We start from the raw sequence: 14,812 nt of genomic DNA, 5'->3' as shown, positions 1-14,812 counted from the left end.
CTGTAGCTTGGGATGCTCACTGGAACCCCTCTGCATCATACATGTTAGTGCACGTGGAACATTTGCTATGACTGACTACATTCTATGCCATAAAACAAGTCACAGTGCTTTTTTAAGATTCAGATCATAAATTACGTCCTCTGACCACAATGGTGTTAAATTAGAAATCAGTAACAAAGATGTCCCAATATCTGGGACTTTGACAAATATTTGAAAGTTATACAACATATGTCTAAATATCCCATGGGTTGAAGAAGAATTCAGAAAAAGAATCAAGCCACTTAATGGAATGAGAATGGAAATAAAAATATGTGTGATTCAGCTAAAGTAGTAGTTAGAGGGATATTGGTAGTGACAAATGCCTATACCGGAAAAGAAGAGTTCAAATCAGTGACTTCAGCTTTCATCTTAAGAAACTAGAGAGAGAAGAGAAAATTAAAATTAAATAGGAAAAAGGAAATAATAAAGATCAGAGCAGAAGTAAAAAAACAGAAAAGTACAGAAACACAAATAAAACCAAATACTGTTTAGTTTTTTTTTTTAGAAAAAATTGATAGACCTCTATTAATAGCTAGATTAATCAGCAAAGGATAAAAAGCACACAATTCACCATTAGGGACAAGAGTGGTGATGTAACTATAGTTTCTAGGATAGTAAAGGAATGTTATCAACAATTCATGCCAATGAATTTCACAGCTTAAATTCCTTAAAAGACAAACTGTAAAGTTCATTCAATAATTAATAGATGACTAGCCTTAGATTGATTATATGTTGATTAGACTTTATCAATTAAAGAAACCAAATTTGTGGTTAGTGGCATGCCCACAAAGAAAATTCCAGGTCCGAATGGCTGCACTGTGAATTTTACCAAATATTTAAGGAACAGAGATTACTAATTCTATGCAAACTTTTCCAGAAAATTGAAGTTAGTAGTTTTTACAGCTCATTCTATGTGGTCAGTATTGTTCTGATAACCAAACCAGACAAAGACATTACAAGAAAGGAAAATTTCAGACCTATATCCCTCTTGAACATAGATGCAAAAATACTTAATATTTTAGCAAATCTAATACAAGAATATATAAAAGGATAATACATCATGACCAAGTTTTATGCAAGGGTTGCAAGTTTGGTTTAACATTTGAAAATTAGCCGGTATAATTTATCAAGCCCAAATTTATCATTTGGGCTTTCCTGGTGGCTCAGTGGTTAAGAATCTGCCTGCCAATGCATGAGAGGAGGGTTTGATTTCCGGGTGGGGGAAGATGCTCTGGACAAAGAAATGTCAATCCACTCCAGTATTCTTGCCCAGGAAATCCCATGGACAGAAGAGTCTGGTGGGCTACAGTCCATGGGGTCCCAAAAGAGTAGGACACAACTTAGTGACAATAACTTATATAAACAAATTAAAAAGAACCACATGATCATTATCACAGATGCAGGAGTATTTGATAAAACTGAAGATATATTCATAAAAACTCCCAGCAGACTAAAAATAGAAGGTAATTTCTTCAACTGGTAAATGGTATCTACTTAAACTCTACAGCCAGTATCAATGGAAAGAAAGGCAATGCCAAAGAGTGTTCAACCTACCACACAATTGCACTCATCTCACACATGAGTAATGTAATGGTAAAGTAATGCTCAAAATTCTCCAAACCAGGCTTCAACAATACATGAAACGTGAACTTCCAGATGTTCAAGCTGGTTTTAGAAAAAGCAGAGGAACCAGGGATCAAATTGCCAACATCTGCTAGATCATCAAAAAAGCAAGAGAATTCCAGAAAAACATCTATTTCTGCTTTATTGATTATGCCAAAGCCTTTGACTGCGTGGATCACAACAAACTGTAGACAATTCTGAAAGAGATGGGAATACCAGACCACCTGACCTGCCTCTTGAGAAATCTGTATGCAGGTCAGGAAGCAACAGTTAGAACTGGACATGGACCAACAGTTAGAACATGAACTGGACTGGACATGGAACCACAGACTGGTTCCAAATCGGGAAAGGAGTATGTCAAGGCTGTATATTGTCACCCTGCTTATTTAACCTATATGCAGAGTACATCATGAGAAACGCTGGGCTGGATGAAGCACAAGCTGGAATCAAGACTGCTGGGAGAAATATCAATAACCTCAGATATGCAGATGACACCACCTTTATGGCAGAAAGTGAAGAAGAACTAAAAAGTCCCTTGATGAAAGTGAAGGAGGAGAGTTGGCTCCTTCACCTTAAGCCAAAAAGTTGGCTTAAAGCTCAACATTCAGAAACAAAGGTCATGGCATCTTGTCCCAATACTTCATGGCAAATAGATGGGGAAACAGTGGAAATAGTGAAAGACTTTATTTTGGGGGGCTCCAAAATCACTGCAGATGGTGACTGCAGCTATGAAATTAAAAGACACTTACTCCTTGGAAGGAAAGCTATGACCAATCTAGACAGCATATTAAAAAGCAGAGACATTACTTTGCCAACAAAGGTCCATCTAGTCAAGGCTATGGTTTTTCCATAGTCAGGTCTGGATGTCAGAGTTGGACTATTAAAGAAAACAGTGCTGAAGAATTGATGCTTTTGAACTGTGGTGTTGGAGAAGACTTTTGAGAGTCCCTTGAACTGCAAGGAGATCCAACCAGTCCATCCTAAAGGAGATCAGTCCTGGGTGTTCATTGGAAGGACTGATGCTGAAGCTGAAACTCCAGTACTTTGGCCACCTGGTAGGAAGAACTGACTCATTTGAAAACCCTGATGCTGGGAAAGATTGAAGGCAGGAGGAGAAGGGGACGGAAGAGGATCAGATAGTTGGATGGCATCACCGACTCAATGGGCATGAGTTTGGGTAAACTCCGGGAGCTGGTGATGGACAGGAAGGCCTGGCATGCTGCAATCCGTGGAGTCACAAAGAGTCGGACATGACTGAGAGACTGGACTGAACTGAATACAGAGTAAGGAACTATTGATACATGTGACAAAATGGATGAATCTCTAAATAATTATGCTGAATGAAAGAAAACAGAATGGACACACTGTATGATTTGGGTAACATGAAATTCTAGAAAATCCAAACTGGTGACAGAAAGCATAATCTTGTTACTTAGAGTAGACGGGAACCAACGACCATAAAGGGACATGAAGAAACTTCTGAGCGCCGTGGGGGGCATGGGGGGCGTGGGGGGTTGTGAAGGAAATGACTGTCCTTTTCATTGTGAGGTTAACTTCAACAGCGCATGCATATGTTCTGTCATCAATATGTGTACTTTACTACTGTATTATTGTACATAATACTTCAAACTGGCAAAAATTAGTGGAGATAATTTTTAACTGTTGTGCAAGGTTTGCCACAAAGTGTAACATCTGCTCATAACCAGATAAGCTATATTGAGTCCCCCCCCCCTCCCCGCGCCCCCCTTAATGTGAAAAACGCTGCAACACGAGCGAGAGCTGACCCTAGGCTGGACTGAGAAATGCTTGTAAAGCTAGTAACCGGAACATCATACTTTCATTGTACTAAAGTCATTTTCTCCTTTCTACCTTGTAAAAAAAAAAAAATGCTGGGATTCTTCCGACTTGGCTATTTAAAAATTTTAGGCAACATGTTCAAATTACGAAAGGACACAAAAATCCACACCACTATCTCACGTCACCGTTTGAAGTTTTGCTGAACGAGGCGGCCATTAGTCCACAGGTGCTGGGAATGCCGTCGTATAAACCCTGTGCGCAGACTCCGTGCGCTGCTTGCAGAGCGCATGTCCCCAGCCGGCACGCCCCGCCCCTAGGCCGCAGCCCTTGACGCTCACGTGAGCGAGGCAGTTGAGCAAAGGCAGGATGTTGGCACAGCAACGAGTGCGCAAGCGCCCTTTGGAGACCCAGAGGCCCAAACACGTGAGGTAAGTCTGCACGTTTGCGGCGGCGGGCAGAGAGCTGACGTCCAGCATGTGGGGCCTGGGGCATTCTTCTAGATCTGTGGCAGGACGTGCGAGGTCAGTAGCAGTCCTTTTGGTGGGTTCGGTGGTGGTAGCACCGTATTTTCACCCTGGGTTGTCTTTTAGGTCCACAAGTATGGGCGTGGCCGTTTCCTGGTCTTTTTGGTTTCCAAGCTGCCCGCTTGCTTCTGAGGGTGACAGTCACCCCAGTTAACATGGGTGCTGCCAGGAGGCGAAGCTGGCCTGCAGACACCTGGGCCTCCTGCTCCGGGTGAAGGCAGAGACCTGCAGACCAGTTATCGGGTGGAATTCTCTCTTCCAGCAAATTCTGTGCCCTTTTAAACTTCGAAATGCCTGCTAAGACAGGCGTTGAGGAGCGACCTGGGCTCACTCCGAATTCTCGTTGTGAACTGGAAGTGCAGAAAATGGGTGCAGCACCACTCCCTTCTTGTGAGTGTGTGAAAGCCTCTCGGTCATGTCCGACTTCCCGGTGAACTGTAGCCCCCTCCAGACTTCGCTGTTCATGGGATTCTCCCGGCAAGAAGACTGGAGTGGCTTGCCATTTCTTTCCCCACTCTCGTGTTAACCATTGCCAAAAAGTCTCTTTGACCCCTTTTAAAAATATGATTTATAAACTTTTTACATCGTGTGGTGCCATTTCCAAAGTAAAGATTTTCATTTTAGAAAGAAAAAAAAGCAAAATGAAAGTCGGCCAGTCGTGTCTGACTCTCGCGATTCTCCAGGCAAGAATACTGGAGTGGGTAGCCGGTCCCTTCTCCAGGGGATCTTAGCAACCCAGGAATCAAACCGGGATCTCCTGCGTTGCAGGCGAATTCTTTACCAGCTGAGCTACCAGGGAAGCCCCCATCTTTTAAATTAAGTTTAAGCCAGCGAAATAAGTTTCTCTGGACAGATTCTAACTTGTTTTTACAACTTTTTGCTCAATTTAAAATTTGCTTTTGAGTAGTATATGAGCAAGAATCCTTGTTTTAAAGATGGGTTGATTCTACTTAAGTGTATGTGAAAAAATGTGAAGTAACAAAAATCATAAAAGTTTAAAATTTTTTATGACCTTTCAGCTAGTGTGACACAAGATTAACAACTTTTCCTGTGATTGGGGGAGGATTTGGAGATTTGGTGTAGTGATGTTCTTAATTAAATCTTAAAATTGTTTAAAAGATCTGTTTTCAATTCCCTTAAAAAACCTAACGTTTATGCATATGAAATGCCATATTCTAGTGTTTTAAGGGCAAAATTAGAACTAGTAGACATTTTGAAATATCTTGCATTTGGGAAAGCAAATTATGTAATGAAAATTATTTTTGAAGTTATGGGCACAGTTTTATTCATTTTGCAATTTTTAAATGCAAGGTATCTTCAAAAGCAGAAACCATAGCATGGATATCCTTATTTAAAAATTAAATCCCAATCTGAAGCATTTTGTTATATATATATATTTGTAGTGTTTCTTTTTGTTTAGGTTGTGGGAGTGCTACTCTTGTTTACTGCATATGTGTTTAGTTGCCCAGTTGAGTTAGACTCTGCAGCCTTTTGGACTGTAGCCTATCAGACTCCTCTGTTTATGGGACTTTTTCAGGCAAGAATACTGGAGTGGGTTTCCACTTCTTCCTCCAGGGGATCTTCCCAGCTCAGGGATTGAACCCACCTCTTGTGTGACTCCCGCATTGCAGGTGGTTTCTTTACCTGCTGAGCTATCAGGGAAGCCACTACTCTTGTTTAGGGAAGGCATCAATTATTTTAAAGAATATATACTTTGTACTGAAATATTTATGTAACTGAAAAGAGTGTGCATCAATTATACTATTCAGTGTAAATTGGTAAAAGTTTGGTTAAAGACATAATTTCAAAGATAGAAATTGCATCTGATGAAATTTCAAGATACACTCAAAACAAAATAAATATTGCAGAAAATATCTTTGAGGTTGTTTTTAATATAGAGTTTGGATTTTGATAACTTTATTTGGGACAAAACATACACAGAGGAATTTGAATGTTATATAGTTTTGTCTTTAATTCACTGTTAATGGCCAGATTAATAGAACCTAATTCAAAGTATTGAATTTAGTTTTTCAGGAATTGTCCAAATGGAGGAAGATAAACATGGCAGTAAAGGTACTGACACTAAAAATTATTTTTGTATGTAAGAGTTAGATGATGTTGATTAATTTCTAATTTTCTTTGCATTGTAATTTGATTTTAGTTGAAGATGTGGTTGGAAGTCATGTGGAAGACGCAGTAACATTTTGGGCCCAGGTAAAATGGTATCCTGATTTATTTCCTATCCCACCTCTTCCTCCACTAACCCAGATCCTCCCCAACAAAAATGAAAATAGAAACCCTGTAATATATATATGTCATTGTTTTTTTTTATGCTTAATTTTTATTGAACATTATTTAACACAGAGCATTATTAGAAGACAAATGGCTAAAAATTGAACTTAATATCAGAATTACAAGTGTGAGGTTTTAAAATCACTTAATTTAGCATCAGCAATCTAGACTGCATAAATTACTGAAAATTCTGAGAAACTTGTATTTGTGAAGTTACAGCTCCATCTAGAGGTCTTGGATGCAATTGTTTCTTAAGTGATTCAGTTCAATTCAGTGGCTCAGTCATGTCAGACTCTTTGCGACCCCATGGACTGCAGCACGCCAGGCTTCCCTGTCCATCACCAACTCCTGGAGCTTACTCAAACTCATGTCCGTCTAGTCAGTGATGCCATCCAACCATCTCATCTTCTGTTGTCCCCTTCTCTTCCTGCCTTCAGTCTTTCCCAGCATCAAGGTCTTTTCAAATGAGTCAGTTCTTCATATCAGGTGGCCAAAGTATTGGAGTTTCAGCTTCAGCATCAGTCCTTCCAATGAATATTCAGGACTGATTTCCTTTAGGATTGACTGGTTTGATCTTGCCGTCCAAGGGACTCTCAAGGGTCTTCTCCAACACTGCAGTTCAGAAGCTTCAATTCTTCGCACTCAGCTTTCTTTATAGTCCAACTCTCACATCCATACATGACTACTAGAAAAACCATAGTCTAGACTATATGAACCTTGTTGACAAAGTGAAGTCTCTGTTTTTTACTATGCTGTCTAGGTTTGTCATAGCTTTTCTTCCAAGGAGCAAGCGATACTGTTAAATTTCTTAAGTGATACTGTTTTTAAATTTGTCTTTTTTCTGTTGGCTTAATTCTGAATTTGAGGTACAATATCTTTTTTTTTTTGACGTACAATATCTTTTTCATCGTATAATTGAAAGTACTAACTGAACATTTATAATTTTGTATTGGCAGTCTTCAAGGCAAATAAGTTTACTCAATTTTAAATAGAAAGCAAAGCACCGAAGTGCTTATGTTCCAGAATTTAAGAAGGTGAATCTCTCTAATGTACTCAATAACTTTTAATTTTATGAGCTGAGAAGGAAGCTCATATGAGAGGGAAGGGAATAACATTTCTGTGTACTTCTGCAACCCAAGAACTCCTTTTTGTGCGGGCAATATGGGAAATAGGATTTATGAAAAAGAAAGATTAAAGAAGAAATACGATTAACTCAGGCTTCTTAAATTATTTAGAAAACATATTTTAAAAGTGTGATATTCATAGAAAATGTTCAACAAATTTGTATCTTGGCTTATGGACACATTTTCTAAAGGGTGCCCACATGTTCTGGTTCTTTGCCCATGTCCCCATTGTCTCTGCGTTAATAGCACCTGCGTCCCTCTCAGCAGTGTCCAGTGTTGGATGATAAATGATATTTTTAAGCTTATTAAATAGGAACAGCATTTGGTATCTCAATTAAATAAGATTTTCTAGACCAGTACTGTCTGGTAGAAATATAATTTGAGCCATATAAGTAATTTAAATTTAAAAGACACATTCAAAATGAAAAAGAAACAGGCAAGATCAATTTTAATGAAAACATTTTATGTAACTCAGCGCATCCTAAATATCTTTTTTAAATGTATTGAACACAAGTCTGTTAACAAGATATTTTATTTTCCTTTTTTCATAGTAAATTTTCAAAACCCAGTGTATATGTTAGACTTACAGTACAACTTAAATCAGATGAGCCACATTTCAAGTAAGAATTGGCTATTGTATTGGTCAGTGCAGCTCTAGACTTTGATTTGTATTTTGTGATTTGACATTTATGTGAATTTGTAGCCTGAATTTGAAATTATGATTTAAACCAGATGTCAGCAAACTTTTTCTATGTATGTTAGATAGTAAGTATTTTAAGGCTTATGGCTCTTTTGCAACTGTTCAGCTCTACAGAAGCTGCCATTGTAGTGCAGAGGCAGCCATAGACAATATGTAAATAAATAGGTATATCTGTAAATAAGATTTTGTTTACCAAAACAGCAGAACTCATAATTTTCGAATCTCTGATTTCAACCATGAAGTTGAGGCCCCTGTAGAAATTTAAACACATTTAAAAAAGAGAGGAAGCATGTCTTAATTGAGTGAAAAGATTAAGAACTAAAACTACTAAAGTGTCCATATGAATCAGATGATTTTTTTTTTTTTCAAGAAACAAATTGTTTGTGCACACATGTGTGAATCCATATTGGAGACAGGCCCTTTGTGTGCCCCTTCGACAATTGTAATAAGAGATTTCCTCGGTCAACTAACCTGAAATCTTGTACCTTAACACATGCTAAGGCCAAAAACAGTCAGTTAGTAGAGAAGACCCTTCTCAAACTTGGGAAACATCTTCCAGAAGGATGGTTGGGAATAACTGTCCTTCTCCTTTGTATGTTGTTTCTAGGAAAAAATTTTTAAATGAATCCTATACATCTAAGGGACATCTTTTGATGTTTGATGAAGCTTTGATATGTTTTGATAAAATTCTAAAAATTAAAAAAATTCAAGATGACATTGCTAAGATGCTCTTAGTCTGTAATCTCATTTCAAGAACACATGCATGCTAAATCGCTTCAGTCCTGCCCTACTCTTTTACGACCCCATGGGCTGTAACCCAGAAGGCTCCTCTGTCCGTGGCGTTCTCCAGGCAAGAATACTTCAGTGAGTTGCCGTTTCCTCCTCCCAGGGATCTTCCCGACCCAGGGTTTGAAGCCACATCTATGTCTCCTGCATTGGCAGGCAGGTTCCTTACAATTAGCGCCACCTGGGAAGCCCAGGTCATTTCAAGAACACAGTATTTTTGTAAAGTGTGGTCCCAACAGGGGGCCACTTCATGAATTTCACTTCAAAAGACATTTCTTTATATAGCAGTGCTAAGCCTGAAAGGACTTTTCATATTCTTATAAACATGAAGCTCACCCTGTTGCTTACAGTTGTTTTAATTTTGTGTTTTCCAAGTGTGCATGTGGTATACTTTGTGAGAAGACTTAGTATGTGTGATTTTTTCTGGAGGTTGATGATTTTGCATGCAGTGGATTTTCTTTAAAAAGAATGGTCAGTTATATGCTTGCTTCAAGAGTATTTTTCTATAAAAAAGACTTTTTTTGCTATCTTAATTTTGGTTTTATTATTTGATGTTAACATTTTTTATAATTGTATTGGATCTCATAGTATCAAATATTAGATGTAATTTAATAGTCACTTTTTTTTTCTGAAAACCCACTTTAGTCACCTTTTTTTTTTCTGAAAATTGCTGCATGATGCTAATTTTCAGTGTAATTTCCTCTCCTGCTCAGTTGTAAGATGTTTTGTACTTTTTAACACCTGATGTGTACATCCCGTGTAACAGAAAAGGCAATGATAAAACAATAATTCTACAGAAAGAATATAGCAGGAAAAAAGCTATTTATAACACGTGATTAGGGTTTTGATAGGCTGTAGATGACGAGTAAACAGAGATTTAGAAATATAATGGAGGCAGGTCGAGATGAAGATCTGCTCACATGTATTCTCTGTTTTTCTACCACTTTGGATTTTCTGTCATTTAAGCCACTTACTTGAGAACACTTTGGAAATTTCAGTAGGCCTATTTTGCTGAGTAGCAACTAGGAGGAATCTTAAGTATTTGACATTTGCAAAAAGAGCTTCCGTTTATGCTAGCCCATATACCTTCAAAATCTAATTATGTAAAATGTTTTGGTGTATTCTGAACTTTAGAGAGCTCATTCCTGGGGATTAGTAAAGATTGATTCCAGTGTGTTTTGGGGTCAGTTTGAATTCACTTCACATTTTTACTGTATGTAGAAACTCAGAGTTTGTTTTCATTTCTCGAAGATAATCATATTCTTTCTAGCCTTATTGACTGTGTTATTGATATATTTTTAAAGAATATATGTATTTAACAGTTTACTTTGAAATAACTTTATACCTAAGGAAAGTTGTAAAATTATTTTCAGTGTTGTACCCTTCACCTAGCTTTCCTTGTTTCTAACATTTTACATAACCATAGTACAGTGGTCACAGTCAGGAAATTGACACTGGTACAGTACTAGTAGCTCTTAAGTGCAGCCCTAATTCAAATTCCACCAGTTTTTTTCCTTTTCTTTTTGTTTCTATTCCAGGATCTGCTTCAAGATCTCACATTTTATTTAGTTGTCATGTGTCCTTAGTCTCATCCAACATTTGGTAGTTCTTTTATACTTTTTCTTTCATGATTTTGCCATTTTTAATGAATACTGGTTAGTTATTTTATAGAGGATCCCTCAGTTTGTATTTGCTTATGGTTTCTCATAAATTAGCAGTAGTACTACAGAAGGGACGGTAGCACTACAGTACATACTAGTGTGATGTACTAGAATTAGGTCATATTGAGGACTTATAATACTGAGATATTTCTTTATTGGTGCTATTAACCTTGATCCACTTGGTTAAGGGGATAACTGCTATGATTCTTAATTGTTAAGTTACTGTTTTTCCTTTTGTAAGTAATGAGTGTTTTAGAAGAAGATACATTGAGACGATGCTGAAACTCAAACTCCAATACTTTGGCTACCTCACGCAAAGAGTTGACTCATTGGAAAAGGCCCTGATGCTGGGAGGGATTGGGGGCAGAAGGAGAAGGGGACGACAGAGGATGAGATGTCTGGATGGCATCACCAACTCGATGGACATGAGTTTGGGTAAACTCTGAGAGTTGGTGATGGACAGGGAGGCCTGGTGTGCTGCGATTCATGGGGTCGCAAAGAGTCATACAAGACTGAGTAACTGAACTGAACTGAACTGAATCTTGTTTTTCTTAAACCTTTTACCCACAGATATTTTATTTATGACTGTGGTCTTTGATGATGATTTTCTATTTTCCTCATTCCTTCTGCATTTATTAATTGGAATTACTCATTAAGGAAGAGTTGTTTCCTCACCACCTTTTATTTGTTCAGTCAATTATTTATATTGATATAAACCTGTGGGTTATAATCTAGTACTGTCATTTATTTTGTTGTTTACATTGTTCCAACTTTGGCCATTCGGAGATTGTTCACATTGACTACTGTATCATTTAAGGTACACCATTCTTTTTTTGAATATTTCTTTACTTTTTGGCATCACCAGATATTCCAGGATCATTATTTATTTCCCTGTCCTAGCCCTGGAATCACCCATGCTCCAGAGAAATCTTGTTCCTTTTATCAGAGAATGGTGTTTAGAAATCAAGATCCGGGTACTAGGTGTGCTTATCGCTACTTGAGTATTTATTGCTTCTAGTTCCTCTTACCAGACAGAGCTAGGAAATACATTTATCAATATAATGCAAAAATACAAATACATATAACTAACACATGTGCATATCTATATTTATCTGTGTGTATTTCTTTCATATATACAAATATTCACACATAAACATATGTGTGCTTGCATGCATATGTGTGTATATATACATGAATTCTTACTGACACTTTGCAATTGTAATTAACATTGCAGGTTCATTCTAGCCTGCCTTCCCTATTTGTAATTTCTTTCTGCCCGCTTTCATTATATACAATATATTTACTTATTTGTTCAATCCTCATATACATCTAAAGTAGTTTCAAAATCGTTAACCCATGCACCTGTGAGAAATAAATTTACTAAGTAGATAACAGTGTTTATGTAGAGGAACCTATACATTTTGAAATCAGTTTTATATCTTTTTCCTTTACACAACAACAAATATGTGAGAAGACCCATGTCACTTGACTAAAATATGGTACTTATTTTGAGCAATTTGGATTTCGTCTAAAGTAAAATCCAGAGACAAAGTTATCTCTTAATATGATATTAATAATAATTAGTATCTAATTTTGAATTCCATGTAATTTGAACTCATTGGGAGGTAAAAATTTTCTATAGCCTAGTTCCATTTCTAGTAAAGAACTCATTTGAATGGTGAAAAGTGATGATGTGAGAATTTATTTAATTTCTAATGCTCCAAAATCTTTTAAGTATCATGCATAGTGGAACCCTTGTTTGCATAACATTGCAAGTATTAATAATATTTTACTGAATTTGTGTCTGTCCTTCCTTCTAGAGTATCAATAGAAATAAGGATATTATGAAGATTGGTTGTTCACTGTCTGAAGTCTGTCCCCTTGCCAATTCAGTTTTTGGGAATCTTGATCCAAAGAAGGTGAGCCATATTCTTGGATACAATTATTCCATCTTTCCTATTAGCTTTCCTGATCTTAGATTTTATAGATTTTGGAATTTTTGTTATATTTGAAGAAAGAGGCATGTTTTTAGAATTTGTATAGACTACAGTCATTATAAATTTATTTTTTCAAAAATACTTATGAACTATTTGCTATCTACCAGACACTGTGTTAAACACTGCTGCTTAACACAGTGGTGAAAGAATAGAATATAATAGAACATAATAGAATCCTTGTTCTTGACCCTGATTCACAAAAATTTATAAGAGATATGTTTATGGAGAACAGTTTGACTATATATGTGCATGTATTTTTAAATTGACATAATTTACAGTGCAGCATGTGTCTTTTAAGCACACAGCTTGATGAGTTTTTCACGTGTATGCGTCTTTGTGATCACCACCCAGGTCGAGATTCAGTTCTGTCGGCTTAGAAAGTTCACTCAGGCCCTCTCAGTCGGTTCTTGGTCAGTAGTCCTCTAACAGAGGTAGCCATCATTCTGACTTCTGTCCCCATAGATTCATTTGCCTTTTCTTAAATTACACAATATATATACTCTTTTGTGTATGTACGGCTTCTTTTGCTCCACATAATTTCTGAGATTTATCCATATTATTGTATGTTTGTTCTTTTTCAACCTATGCAGTATTTCAATGTATGAAAGTGAAAATACTAGTTGCTCAGTCTTGTCCAACTCTATGAGACCCTATGAACTGTAGTCGGCCAGGCTTTTCTGTCCATGGGATTCTCCAGGCAAGAATACTGGAATGGGTTGGGATTCTTTTCTCCAGGGGGTCCTCCTGACCCAGGGATCAAAGCTGGGTCTCTTGTATTGCAGGCAGATTCTTTACTATCTGAGCTACCAGGGAAGCCCAGATGTATAAAATACACCAAAATTAATCTCTTCTTTGCTGGGCATTTGGATTGTTTGTAGTTTTTGGCTACTGTGAATGAAACTGCTATGAACTCCTTATACAAGACTTCTGATGGATGTTTTAACTAATGTATTTTGTGTATATACCTAAGAGTGAAATTGCCACGTCACAGAGGAGGTGTCTTTCACTTTAGTAGGTACCAGCCAGTCAGTTTGGCAAAGCATTGAACCACTTTGCATCCTTACCAGCAAAGTTTGAGAGTTTCAGTTCTTCTGTGTCCTCACCAACCCTTTACATTGTCAGTCTTTTTAATAGTAGCCATTTCTGGTGGGTGTGTAATGTTATTTTGTGATTTTACTTTTATTTACCTTAGGAATCTGAGCTTAAGCATGCTCTTCAAGTTTTACAAGTTTTATTAGCCTTTTGGGTATCTTTTGTGAAGTACCTATTTAGATCTTTTTCCAGTTTTCAAGGTTATTTGTCTTGATTGATTTATAGGAAGTTCTATACAGTTGGGCCTCCATTATCTATGTATTCCACGTTCATGAATTTACCCAACTGCAGGTTAGAAACACTCCAAAAATTTTTCAGGAAATTCCAACGAGCAGAACTTGAATTTGCCACATACTGGTGACTATTTGCATAGCGTTTTCGTTATATTAAGTGTTACAGGTAATCAAGAAATGTTTTAAATTGTATGGGAGGATGTGTGAAAGTTATGTGCATATATTGTGACATTTTATATAAGGGACTTTAGTGTCTGAGGGGGGGGTCCTGGAAACAGTCCCCTGTGGATACCAAGGGACAACTGCTTGTGTTCTTTATATATTCTGGAAATGAATCCTTTGTCTTACATGTATTGCCAATGTCTTCTCTTAGTCCATGGCTTCCCTACTCACTTTGTTAATAACATTTGAAATCTATTTAATTTTTCTTTTTTGGCTTCTGCTTTCTGTTTCCAACATAAGATATCTTTACTTAACCCAAGGCCTTGGCTATATTCTCCAATTTTGTTTTTCCCCAGAAGTTTTTGCTTTTAGGGCTATGGTGTTTATCTTCAATAAATTTTTGGTTGTGATTTGAAGTAGAAAGTGAAAGTAGCTCAGTCATGTCCCACTCTTTGTGACCCCATGGACTATAGTCTATGGAATTCTCCAGGCCAGAATACTGGAGTGGGTAGTCGTTCCCGTCTCCTGGGGATCTTCCCACCCCAGGGATTGAACCCAGGTCTCCCACATTGCAGGCGAATTCTTTACCAGCTGAGCCACAAGGGAAGCCCAAGAATACTGGAGTGGGTAGCCTATCCCTTCTCTAGCGGATCTTCCTGACCCAGGAATTGAACCAGGGTCTCCTGCATTGCAGGCAAATTCTTCACCAACTGAGCTATCAGGGAAGCCCCTGATTTCAAGTAGAGATCACACTTAATCTTTTTCCATATGAATATTCAATT

General features: G+C 37.4%; 1 protein-coding gene across 4 annotated transcripts in view; it reads left to right on the top strand.

The window, feature by feature from the left end:
• The first annotated feature begins 3,832 nt into the window (after positions 1–3,832).
• STK31 (serine/threonine kinase 31) overlaps positions 3,833–14,812 on the top strand; it is a 65,315-nt gene continuing 54,335 nt past the window's right edge. For 3 of the 4 annotated variants that reach the window (XM_065939189.1, XM_065939187.1, XM_065939185.1), the window contains exons 1-4: positions 3,902–3,980; positions 6,010–6,056; positions 6,145–6,197; positions 12,367–12,465. In XM_065939189.1, coding sequence (XP_065795261.1) covers positions 3,934–3,980; positions 6,010–6,056; positions 6,145–6,197; positions 12,367–12,465 — 246 coding nt within the window. In that variant the 5' untranslated portion in view covers positions 3,902–3,933. The other variant, XM_065939186.1, reaches the window with a different exon arrangement.

The sequence above is a fragment of the Muntiacus reevesi genome, chromosome 6, assembly GCF_963930625.1.
Source record: "Muntiacus reevesi chromosome 6, mMunRee1.1, whole genome shotgun sequence".
Taxonomy (NCBI): Eukaryota; Metazoa; Chordata; class Mammalia; order Artiodactyla; family Cervidae; genus Muntiacus; species Muntiacus reevesi.
This window is presented reverse-complemented; position numbering and strand designations above follow the sequence as displayed.